At 35.3% G+C, this 12,972-nt stretch overlaps 1 protein-coding gene across 2 annotated transcripts in view; it reads left to right on the forward strand.

Annotated features, from left to right (window-relative positions):
- The window catches only part of LOC144451871 (guanine nucleotide-binding protein G(I)/G(S)/G(T) subunit beta-1), a 35,054-nt gene that overhangs the window by 12,222 nt on the left and 9,860 nt on the right, over positions 1 to 12,972 (forward strand). For both annotated transcript variants that reach the window (XM_078142786.1, XM_078142787.1), the window contains exons 2-3: positions 3,526 to 3,647; positions 5,825 to 5,925. In XM_078142786.1, coding sequence (XP_077998912.1) covers positions 5,869 to 5,925 — 57 coding nt within the window. In that variant the 5' untranslated portion in view covers positions 3,526 to 3,647; positions 5,825 to 5,868. The remainder of the gene's footprint in view (positions 1 to 3,525; positions 3,648 to 5,824; positions 5,926 to 12,972) is intronic.

Below are 12,972 nucleotides of genomic sequence, written 5' to 3' on the forward strand. Positions count from 1 at the left end.
GTTTGAAGTACTTTGTAAGGACTTGTACCGTAAACCTTGTTATGAACAACCAACACTTCAGGCACCTAGTGGAGACACAATGAAATGGAAGTTTGATTGTTGTTGTTTTTGTCAAAATATTGATTTAGGAGTAGCAGGAAGAAAGGGTGTAATATCAGTGTGCGCAATAGTCTTATTGTTATGAATTCAGATTACAGTGGTTCTTGTAACTTGGACTGTGGAATTCAACAGTATTTGTGCAAAGTTTCTGGCAAATTTAAACCTCCCACCCCCATAGGAGGGGGGGGGGGGTCCCTGGCAAAGCCAGAGTAGTAGATTTCTATATGTTGCACTTGATTTTGACAAACAGTTTTAATGAAAAATCCATGGAGCAAAAGGTAGATTTTACCATCTTTATCTCTTATAACAAAATACTGTTGAAGTGACTGCAACTCAAAGTTCTGAGGTCTGTAGTGTAAACAGTTTGAAAATAGTTATACCTGTAAATCCATGAATAAAAATGACCTTGACTACTGAACATATAACATGAAACACTTTATTTTACCAGTGAACTTCTTGAGCTTGTGTCATTTGAAACCCTGTGAATCAGTGGTACCAGGAGCAAGTAGGCTGACCCCATAAAAAATTTACTCCTAGAAATAATCTGTGACAGCAGGAACAGTAAGTGGCTAACCTGTATAAAGATATGAAACCTGATTCAATGGTTGTTGTAGACAGCAAATGGTACTAATTACTAGTATGACCTTGTTGATTTAAAAAAAACAAAACTTGTTTTTTAGCCTAGTTATTGAATGACCTGAAAATTTACGTAAAATATTGCTATACTTATCAGGTAATGATTACCACAGTGGATTTCTGTACCTGATGCTGTGTTGATTAAAAAAAACAAGGTTGCATTGCAAGGTTCATTATTTCTAACACTGTGAGATGCGAGAATTTAAAATTTTCAGAACCTGACATAGTAAACATGTTGTTTAATGTATCAGAATCTAGAATCTGACAAAACTTTCAAAGAATATAGATTTGTGTTTGGAGAAGTATAGAACACATTTGAATGGAACTAATTCTTTGCAGCGACAGCATGACTTACAATTTCATACATGATCGCTATATTTCTAATAATTCTATACTGCATGTTGTGTATGACCATGTTTATTGACTATTTTCAAGGACTGTTTGAAAGTCATGCTTGTATGAATAAGTATATTTTGTATTGAATGTATGGCGACACCCTAAATAGTCCAGACACAACTGAAATACAGTGTCCAGCCATCTAAACCATAGTAATTTTGCATCTGATAAAGTGCAGCAATTTATCATGCTTACCTTCTGCTCTAACAGCCATGACCTAATGTCATGTGTAGTCTTCTACATTTCGATTGAGTTACAAAAACAGTTTTGGTAACAGTACACAGGACCCAGTATTCTTCAGGCTAGCCATACATGGTCCATATAGAATAATTAGTGAACTTGCCTCGGTGAACAGATTTATCGCAACAACGTGTACTACTGACGGCTTTGCATTATTGATGAAGTATAGTCGGTGATTAGATGATCCCATGTTGCAAGAACTAGTCATCACATATTCAAGGTTATCTTCATGGTCACCTTGGTGATCTTTCTACACTGAATCTGTCATTGTGATGTCTTCCAGGGCAGGTTTATTTATCATTTGATGTGAAAAATAGATGTAGTGGCCATGGCATTTTAACTTATCTTACATTACAGACAGATGTAAACGTGTAATGTGTATCTGATTCTTGAAGTACTGATGTTTGTTGTGCTGTTACAATAAACAACAAAATGGAATTTATAGATACAGTATGTGCTTGCTGGGCTCAAAATTAACATTTTTTCTTTGGTAGTCTGACTCCTAGTGGGCTACCAGTTTCAGAAAATGGTAGCCCAAGGATTGTGACCTGTAGTCCGATATTCCTGAACTGAAAACAGATTTCCTCTATTGGAAATATTTGTATTATTCAAATACTTTCATGTCCATAAATCTTCCATTCTCATCACATAATCAGTGGTAGCCTGAGTGGGCTATCAGCTGCAAACTATAGTAGCCCCATGACAAGAATTGGTAGTCTGTGGGCATAGGACTACCAGCTGCAAATTATGGCAGCCCCATGACAAGAATTGGTAGTCTGTGGGCATAGGACTACCAGCTGCAAATTGTGGCAGCCCCATGACAAGAATTGGTAGTCTGTGGGCATGGGACTACTGTTAATTTCAAGCCCTGGCTTGGATGATGTGATTTGGTAGGCCTTTGAGTTTGTTGTGTGCAGACTGAGGTGTATTAGTACACAAATTGAGGAATATCTTGATTTTGTCATATAAATGTACAACTAGGAAAGTCTTTATTGTAACATGTCTTGAGTTTGTCTTGTGGAAATGTATTGCATGAAATGAAAATCTTTTTGTCGTCTTCAGTTTGTTGTATGCAGGTGTGATCTGTGACATGACATTAGAAATATCTTGATTTGTAACTTCCATCAAGACCATGTCTTCTTTGTGCAAATTTGGGAAGTCTTTATCTGTAACTGAATCAAGACCATGTCTTGGGTTTATTGTGTGCAGATATACGCAGGAGATGCATTATATGAAATTAGGGCATCTGAACCAATATAAATATACACTGTAATAGATACTAGTAACCTCCCATAATGAATTACTATATATGTACTTTTCATTCAAATATTACATTTGATCGTATGTTCATACATTGCAAGAAAATAATGACCACAAGAATAAAGGAAAAACCCCAACACATTACTGTGGCTAGATGATGCCATGACTCTTTCACGTCACATTCTGTATTCAAAGTAGTAATGAATATTTATGATACACGATCTTCAATGCTTTGCATTCATGACTAAATAGTTAAGTGTGTGTGGTTGGGGTTGGGGTGTGGGTGGGGGAAGAAGGAAATTAACCATTTGATATAAGGATTGATAGATGGTAGAGATTGTAGTCTGTTGAATAGTCAATTTTACGGTTCCAAGATGCATTGCGTGAGAGGACATCGCTTATGTTAGATTTAGTCTTGTTTTGTATAGACTACCAAATAAATAAGGTGTTAGTCTAGGAAAATGGAAATCAATAGGAAATTAGAGCTGTACTGTCTACCCCATAACTGTGATGCGTTGAACGGTACACAGAGCTACATGTACACTGTATATTCATAACTGTATTTGGGTGTTTGAATTTTTTCATTTCAGCAAGCCACATACAATACATGTATTCAACTACTGTGTTGTGTTCAACATTTACTTTTCACCATCAAATCATAAACACCACTCCCCTAGTGGCATGTTCAACATTTTACAAAACCAAACACAAACACCATAACACCTCAACGATGATGTGTTCAGCATTTTAAAACATTTTACACAGTGGAACGTGACACACTACGACAGCCAGTGATGTGTTCAACCTACAATTTTATATTTCACCAACTGTCTTTTACATATGTGTATGTATTCTAACTATGGAATTTTTTTATTTTTTTTTCTGTGAATGTAGGACAGAAGCCATTACTGTACAGATTACTATTGTCCTCCGAGTATAGTAAGAAGAGAAAAGCTAATTATTAGAGATTTCACTGTGTTGCCAGTCTCACCCCAAGCTGACAATAAAGGGGGAGGGTAAGTAACATATACAGTATACTGAATGTCATACCATTTATCTTGCATTATTCTTCTATTTACTGAAGGGTAGCTGTCTTTCATTCACAGTTTATACTTGCTTGTAATCGGGTCTTCAACACAATTTCTGTGTGTGCGTGGTGGGAAGGTTAGTTTATACTACATTTGCATGTTAGCCACCCTACTACATGTATTGTAGATAATTGATAGCCTACCCTTCTAAGGGGAGTGCATGAAGTTCCCGTCAAGGGAGCAGCTACTAAAACACTTCAAATATTGTTTGCGTCATTGCACCATTATTGGTATTAAGTACAAGGTAGGGAAGAGGTATTCTGTACCATATGATGTGTTGTGCCATCCCAAGTCTGTACAATATGGTATGTTGTGCTGTCCTGTTGGCCATTACTTCACAGTGAAGTAGGGTAGGGCAGGACAACACATCATATCTTACAAACTAGGGAAGGGACTGTAGTGACACCAGTCACCATTACTTATCCAGTAGTGGGTTTGTCTGTCTACAATCATTGTCATGGATTTGGCCTTTGTGTCCATGTATAAGGATTTAGGAAAGGCCAGTGTCAAATCCAAACCAATGCCTGTAGACAGGTAGCCTGTGTACTCACTGGATCAGTGTCTTTACTATTCATTCTCTATTCTTATTAGTGAATGAGTGTACTGGAGTCACAGTTCCACCAACATTGGCTAGTACACAGAATGTGTCTTAGTATAAAATTCATATTATAAAATCACAAAATGAAGGAAATTTCAGAGACAGTACCGTAAAATGTCTAGTACAGACAATTAAGGATATCTCTCTTTAGTGGTGTCAAGAATCAAAATTGGAAAATTCAATGGAAAAAAATCTCAAGTCAGATATTTTAGTGTGTGTGATCGTTTCTTGAAATTGGGCAAAAGAGAGAAAAAATATATACAAAATAACTGTTGTTCTGAAACACTGTACAAGTTAGTTTCTGTAGTGCCGAGTCATGGGCCAGAGTCATCCATAAAGTCAGGTCCAATACGTACCTACTGTACCAGACACTACATGCATGGATGTTACATGTTAAATTTCAAATGCAATTTAAAATTGCATGGACTTGGAGCCATTGACAGCTTCATTCAAAACTGTAATACAGCATATTTACTGAGCACTGTCTTTCCATTGGCTGTAGTGATGTAATGAGTTAGAAATGAGGTCTATGTCATGTGCATTATGTTGTAGGTTAAAGATTATAAATAACCATAAAATATTGAGAATACCGTTTACACACCATTTGTATCATTTATGCAGTAGTGTAATTTATTTTCATGGGTTTTGAACTAACTCTGTATATGTGTGCAAATGTGTGGTATTTAAACAATTTCCAGTGTGTATTTTTAAAATAGACTCGCTTTGTATAGACATTTTGTGATTGGGACATGTTGCCAAAAGATTCAGAGATCATGGCGAATTGAATGTGAAATTATGAGTGATAAATTGAATTTGATGAGCGTCACATACAAACCATGAGTACAGGATCATTGATTAACCTAGTTTGAAGCTAGCCCACCGTATTATTATGGCCATGCTCACATCACGTGATAAAGGGGCCAGCTAGTGTTTTCAAATTCACTAAATCTTTCATTCTGTCCACATGTACAAATGTATAGTAGCCGGTTTGTTTGCTAAGCAGTTCACTAATAGATGTTTAAAAACTAATACTGTAGATAAGTACACGAATGTTGAATTCTTCAATGAATATTTATTTATAAATCTATCTATTTGTATAGGTATTGGTACAGGGATGGTTTCAGTTTGAGGCACAATAAAAATATGCACAAATTCATACATGTTTCTGTAGTGGAATTTAAAATCTGAATAACAAGCAGTGATGTATTTCCTTTGCTATAAATTTTTTAGAAATTGGATTGAAAATTTAGACTTGTATGGTCTGAATGTGTTGTGATTCATTGTATTGCAGAGGCTGTTGCCAAGGCGCTGTCATTGATTTGCATAATGTATGACAATATTAATCTCATTATGTTGGGTGGTGGCCATCTTGGATTTTTACCTCACTCAAAACGGTTCTTAGAAATGACACCTCTTTTACCGATGAAGAAATACATAATCATGTTTGATTGTGCATTGTTGTGATCCTAACTACATGCTAATTCCAAATTCTTTTTTTGATTTACAGTTTTTTATATATAATTCTTTGAAATTTAAAAATATTCAGACAACATGAGTGAACTAGATCAACTTAGGCAAGAAGCGGAGGCCCTCAAGAACATGATAAGGGTAAGTATGGTTTATTTTTTAGCGTCAGTTTTTCAGATCTCATTTGTCTGATGTCAGAGGTAGTGTGAATTATGTCTGGATTGTGTGTGTTCAGGGGGAGAGTAATCTTTCAGGTTGAATAAGCCTAGTGATGGTCTCAAATTGGAAGTGAAAATGAGTGTTGGGAGTGATTGATTGTGTTACAAGCAATTGCCGACTGTACAGGGGCCCCAGTGAGGCATTTAACACTGTGTGTTGTTTTTCATTGTAATGTGACATATTGTTAGTCATATATAAGAAAAACTGTGCTACTCTACCACAAAGCATAGTGAATTAACATGGGCTGGTAACCCTTGCCATGGAAATGTATGCAAGGACTGAAATCTTTTACTTTTTAACCTTTTTGAAATGATTTTCTCGAATGATTGTGAATTGTGAATATCTTTCCCTCTGACCTTGATCTGAAGGTGTATGTATTTACTAGTGAAGGGGCCCATGTAACAAATCTTTGTGTTTTACTCTATAGTTTCTGGAGTAAATTACGGACTTCCCACTTTTGTTTCAGTGGATTTCATGTATGAAGTGTAGAAATATTACCCTGGGAATATGTTAATGAAACAAAGCCACTTTTACATCTGACTAGAGTTTGACAGGATGGTGTACTTTTTTTTAAAAATTTGTCACACTATTTCTTCTATGTAATCATACATTTTTTGGAAACTTATTTTGTTTCATAGTTGCCCAAAATGCATACTAAATACATAATATGTATATATTTTTAACCAACACTTGTCAGGTAGATTTTATACGACTCTGGTTCCATTGTATTTTAGGTAGTTCATTTAGAAATTGAGGCCACATTTATTTGAACATATACAAATGTAAGGATGAAATATGATTGAAACACATCAATAATTGTAATTACTGTGTAGTTCAAAATGTGCTGTTTGGTTTCAGATTTGTGACTTGTATAGATTTCTGAAGTTAATGATGTACTTCATTTCTAAGGAGTGGTCAAGCAGATTACATTAAATATAAAAAACGCTTATTAACTGTCACTAATGTTGAATACAAGATGTGTGTGTGTGTGTGTGTGTGTGTGTGTGTGTGTGTGTGTGTGTGTGTGTGTGTGTGTGTGTGTGTGCACTCGTGCTTGCATGTGCGTGTGCATGTGTCTTTCTGTTTGTTTGTATGCGTGCATGCGTGTGTACGCGCATGTCTGTGTGTATGTGTGTGACTGCGCTCGTGTGTGCATGTACGTGTCTTTTTCTGTTTGTGTGCGTGTGTGTACACTCATGTCTGTGTGTGTGTGTGTGTGTGTGTGTGTGTGTGTGTGTGTGTGTGTGTGTGTGTGTGTGTGTGTGTGTGTCATGTCTTTTAACAAACACGCCCATGCTTGACATCTCAAAAAATTCAATGAGATATACATAGATATGTAGATGAAACTTCAGATTTGGGTTCAATTTAGATATTTGCAGGGAATTCAGTTTGTGTGTATCAGAGTGATTGTAACTTAGATTATTTCAGAGCAACGCGCCTACTTTATTGCATACTGGTCACCACATATAGTTAGTAAGGGATAGGGTAACACCAAAGTTTGTGTCACAAGAAATTGTGTGCAAGTGACGTGTCAAAATTTGCCAGGTAGGAAGAAGAGAAGAGAGAGTTGGACAAAACTCAACATAAACCTGATACGTGTCATAGATAAAGAGTGGTTACTGTTACACATGTGATGCCCACTGCCTTATAATAATAAGTAGCATAATAACCACTTAGTGATGACAGACTGTGAAGGTTGCTCATCTTCAATGTTGTTTCCAAAGCCTGGGACAACCAGTGCCCAAATTACAAGCCATTATCAGTATATCAGTGCCTAGCTAACAACCAGTAAAAATCTTGAGCCTGTTTAAGTTTTTATCATGAGTTTATTAAAATTTGATGGCGTTGCTCAATTTTTGCTCATATCACAGTGTGTTCTGTGTGATGCACAAGGATGTTTACTAGCAAGAAACTGACTGACAAACTGGTCAGTTTGATAGACTCAAAAGTTTGTTTGACTAAAAAGTTACTTGGCAGACCATGGCTTAAAATAGTTGATTTTCTGGTTCCAAGATGCATTGTGCGAGGGGACGGCTTTTATGTTCTTACAATTCGTCTTGTTTTGTCTTTATTACATTTGAAATAACATTTTTATCAGGAAATGATGGAAAGACATGTTGACCTCTTTGATTATGAGTGATTTTATAGAACAAAGACTAACCGCCATCAATGATAGAGACAGGTGACAACCATCCCCCTGAGTAGCGTGTGCAAACCCCTCAGGGCATACACAATACATGGTGCTGTATGGAGAGACACGCAATGCATCTTGGAACCGGCAAGTCTAGTTGTCCAGGCACATATACTTATAAAGATCAAACCAAATTTATGAGGTGGTACTCAGTTAAACACCTATGGAAATCAATAGAAAATTGTAACTGAAACAGTTCACTTCACTTTTACTAGACTAACTAACCCTATAATTCTAATTCAAGCCATGTAAAAATACACATGGCTTAATCTGATGAGGAAGAACAGAAATTGAACTCAAGGCCTATAGACATGTAGATTTCAACTTTTTAAAAGACGAGTGTTGTCTAGTCTATCCATCCGCGATATATAGTACACCAAAGGATTGAGCTATTTGGTATTGAAATGATGACTTTGGTTTGAAAGAAAGTCTTTGTGAGTCGTACTTATCATTACACTAAAAGTGAAATACATAATTTGATTTATTATTCATCTTTATACTTCTGAAATGCCATAAAAGGAAGAAGAGTTATGTGTACAGACAAGGGTCACATTGCAACTTGTCGTTATAGTGCATGCTTCCCGTCTCAGTCATTTCATTCATGTACAGAATATGAGAGATGTTGAAATTTCATTGAAAATTCAGATCAGAGACTAGTTTAAGTACATGATTGATAATATACACCTGCAGGCATATGATGGTTTTAGTAACCCAAGTCATGATAATTCCCATAGCAGGACTGTGTACGCATATATTTGAAGTATGACTAATCTCAAATCTAAATATAAATTCTGATATAACTGTCATCACTTCAAGGCCCAGGATTTTTAGATAACATGTTTTGATTGTGTGTATGTATAACATGTAAGTGCAAAGGTTTATATATATAGTGTAAATATTTCAAGGGCATTAGGTATCTATGGTTATAGCAAGAAACTGATATATAAGTGCCGATTTGTTTTGACAGTTTTGAACTGTGTATGTATTACATAGAAAACTACAGATATATATACATGTGTATGCATGCTATACGTGTGTGTGTGTGTGTGTGTGTGTGTGTGTGTGTGTGTGTGTCATGCATATAGACACATTTGTGTGTACATTTATTTTGTATGTGCAAGTACATTTTGTGTGTGTGTGTGTGTGTGTGTGTGTGTTAATGCATCCATGTGTGAATGTGAATACAGAAGAATTCTTCCTCAAAAAATGTAGAAGAGGTTCATTTAATGAAAGTGAGTGTGATTCATTTATAGAGCCATCGTCTGTTTTGCTCTATTTTGCAATTGTACTGAATTGGAGAAAGGGAGGTGTGAATGCAAGTGTGCTAATATTAAAGGGGGGGGGGGGAGGCAGCATATTTCCACTGGAATATTCCTACTTTGGAAATATGTTAAGTTTATATGTGGAGTGATGGTAGGTATGAGTGAACTCTTATTTTTTTTGGTATTCATTTGAAACCATTCAGTGTTATGAATGATTGAGATAGTGGGAGGTGAGATGTATGTAGAATTGTAATATTATCTGTCTATTTGAAAGTAATAGCAGCATGTAGGAATGTTGTGTGGGTGTGTTAGGCAGTTTGAAATATGAATGAAATGGGTTCTTTTGTAATATAATAATGGAAGTAAGGAAAGTTTGTTATCCAACATGAATTTTTGTAACATTTGATGACGAGTCTGAAGACAATTTTGTGTTTTTATGTGCAGACAATAAAGGTTTTGAATAGAATTGAATTGAATTGAATTGAATTTTTTCTGTCATTGAATTCTATATGGTATTCACATCATTTATATTTATAAATTGTGTATCACCTGTTTTAAATCATTGGTATGACATCTACGTCGTCAGATTATTTCGGTTAATTCTTTTTATAAGTTTATCTGAAATAACACAGGATTAGTTAGTTTCTCACATCAGTGTTTCTCACACCAGTGGATAGTTGCTATTGATCAAATTCCCACTATGACACCAATCTTTTTACAATCCCAATCTGTATGGAGTGTATTTCTAAAGGGTTGCCAAGCAACAGTAATCTGTTGACACCAGCAGCTCTGATAGATAGAGGTAAATAGATGCAGGTCATTTGTTTTGTAACTTTTTTTGGCAACCATTTTAAAAATAAATTTTCATGACACAAGTTTATTTAATTCATACACTGTCAAGAATTCTTGAAAATGAAACGAAAACCAAGGAGCTTTACCGATGTAGTTCATAGTCTTGTTCAGTGAGATGGTTGTAAGGGTTACATTATGACAAAATATTATGTTTTGCCACATACTATGCTGGTCAAAGTTGAGGATGTATAATTGTCATGTCATTAATAAATTATGGAAATAGTAAAATGTGTTGGAGGTAAAGAAATATGTTATATTACATTGTAATTGAATTTAAATGTGTACAGATTCAGGGAGATGTGTGTGAACTATGGCTTTCCTCAGTGTTAATTTTGAAATTATTGATTTCACGTATTACATGTGAACTAATGCTTTCCTTTGTGTTGATTTTGAAATGGTAGAGTATATTTTATTTGATGTGAAAAAATGTAAGAAAAACATTATCTAGAGTCAAAAACATATAGAAACATCCAAAACAAAGATAGTAGATAATTATAAATATATATCAGACAGTAAACATGTACTAATTTGATCATTTTCATGCAACTTCTACAGTGTTTTTGTTTAACAGTGTGGCACCCCGGTAAAAGAAAGGTTAAAGATTATGAAAAAATAAGCTTGATCTAAAAAATAAGTCTGAAGAGAATGGATGGAAATTTTGATATAGGGTGGGGGTAGGTGTGGGAGTAGGTAGGGAAAGGCTTGGTAAAATGACTGGAGAACCAGATTTTGCCCTCCTTATCAGTTCTGTAATGTAAAACATATTTACTATGGATGTGATTGGTGTTTCCTAGGGTTGTAACCTGTGTTGACATGTTTTTAAGTAATATGTAGTACAGTACTCTAGTGTGAATGAATCATGTGAAATTCAACATCTGGTGTAGGATACATACACAGTATATACTACAATTCAAATATTGTGTTCACTTGTTTTCAACTCGATAAATCTAAGCCAAACTAAAAACATTGATCAATCTGTATTTGATGAGGTACTAGTTAGTAAAATTTACCACATCACTACGTCAGCAGATAATGGGGTGTCAGTCAAAATGAAATGTCTTGTTTCCATGGTAATGTGAAGTTTTGAATTCTGTTCAGTAAGGTGTAGGGTTAACAATATATGTGCAAAAATTGATTGAAACATGGTTTATTGACAGAAGTCTAAAATAGAGGACAAAATGAGATAAATATTTGAATAGTTCATACAGCAAACTTAATTATGTTACATGACATCCTTTATATCTGTGCTTTTGTAGAATGTGTTCAAAAATCAAAACTCGCCAGTGTTGCTTTTACATAAATTATGGTGCTAAACTTCACCTTTGAAACATTCTATATAGAGGATTGGTTTAAAATGCAATAAGGATAGTTCAAAATGAAAATTTTGCCTCACAGTAAAAAAAAAATTGCTTCCAAAAATACCAGTAGAGTCCATGGACATTCATTGTTGCAATAAGAACAGTGTTTAAAATTTTCTTTTTGAAAGGTGTTGCTTCTGTTTGTAATTTATGAAAGTGAATAGTTGTGGTGTGATTTGATTTGTGTGGTTGGTGTTCAGATAACCGTACAATGACCCTTCTGAAATGTTTTCCATGTAAATTTGTGTGTGGGAGAAAAATTATACACAGTGGGAAGAATAATTAAGTTGAATTTCGCACAGTGTCCTGGGTTTACCTTTACAGATGACTTTTTATGGGATAAACAACCATGATAATGATAGTTCTCAGAATTTGTATATTAAATGTCGTCATAATCACGTTGTCAGGGTATTGAACCATATATTAACCTCCAAAGGGAAGACATGAGAGACTGCTACGGAATTGAATTCTGATAGTGTTGTCATAGGAGATCAAATATATATGATGAATTGCCAACAACATGTTTCTTTTTGAATGCGTCATATTCTGGTTACTGGAGGTTCCAGCCATACTGCATGTCAATATTTTCTTAGTGGGGGGTGGGGGTGGGGGGTGGGGGTGGTGTTAAGCATGGTGCCCAATTTTCTAATGTGATCTTTTTAGCATTTTAGAGGTTTGACTTGGATTTTGTAACTGACTGTAGTTAGTAGACTAGAGTTAATGATATGTGACTACTGAGAAGTGTGTGTGTGTGTGTGTGTGCTTATGTGTACACTATATGTGTGACAGTACTGTGACTAGATATGTGTACCAGTATGTGTGTACATGTGCATTAGTGTAGTACACATGTGTGTACATAAGTATTAGTGTATGTGTATGAATTTGTATAGTTGTGTAGGGGAAAGCAAATTTGTGTTGGTATGTGTATGAGAAGTTAAATTTGTGAGTTTCTAATGATAACTTGTAAACGTTCACTGACTTCTTTCTTTAGTTCTAAGAATGCCTTTGACTTTGTCATGAAACACTTTGAAGGATGAGTTAGAAAATATTGTACAGTGCTGAACAGTGCCCTCGAAGCCAATTTGACGCGACACTGATGCACACAATTTCTAGTGACGCACCAAAATTTGGTGTTTCTCCATCTCTTATTATGTGGTGTCTCACAAGAAATGCCAGTTTTTATCATTTTGACTCGCAACAAAATTTAGCTATCTTTAGAGGGCACTCTGGTGCTGAATAATTCTAACCAACCCTTCTAATTGGAATAAACTACCAAATAATGTCCCTGTTGACCAAACTATGCAAT

This window comes from Glandiceps talaboti, chromosome 21 (assembly GCF_964340395.1).
Source record: "Glandiceps talaboti chromosome 21, keGlaTala1.1, whole genome shotgun sequence".
In the NCBI taxonomy this organism is placed as follows: Eukaryota; Metazoa; Hemichordata; class Enteropneusta; family Spengelidae; genus Glandiceps; species Glandiceps talaboti.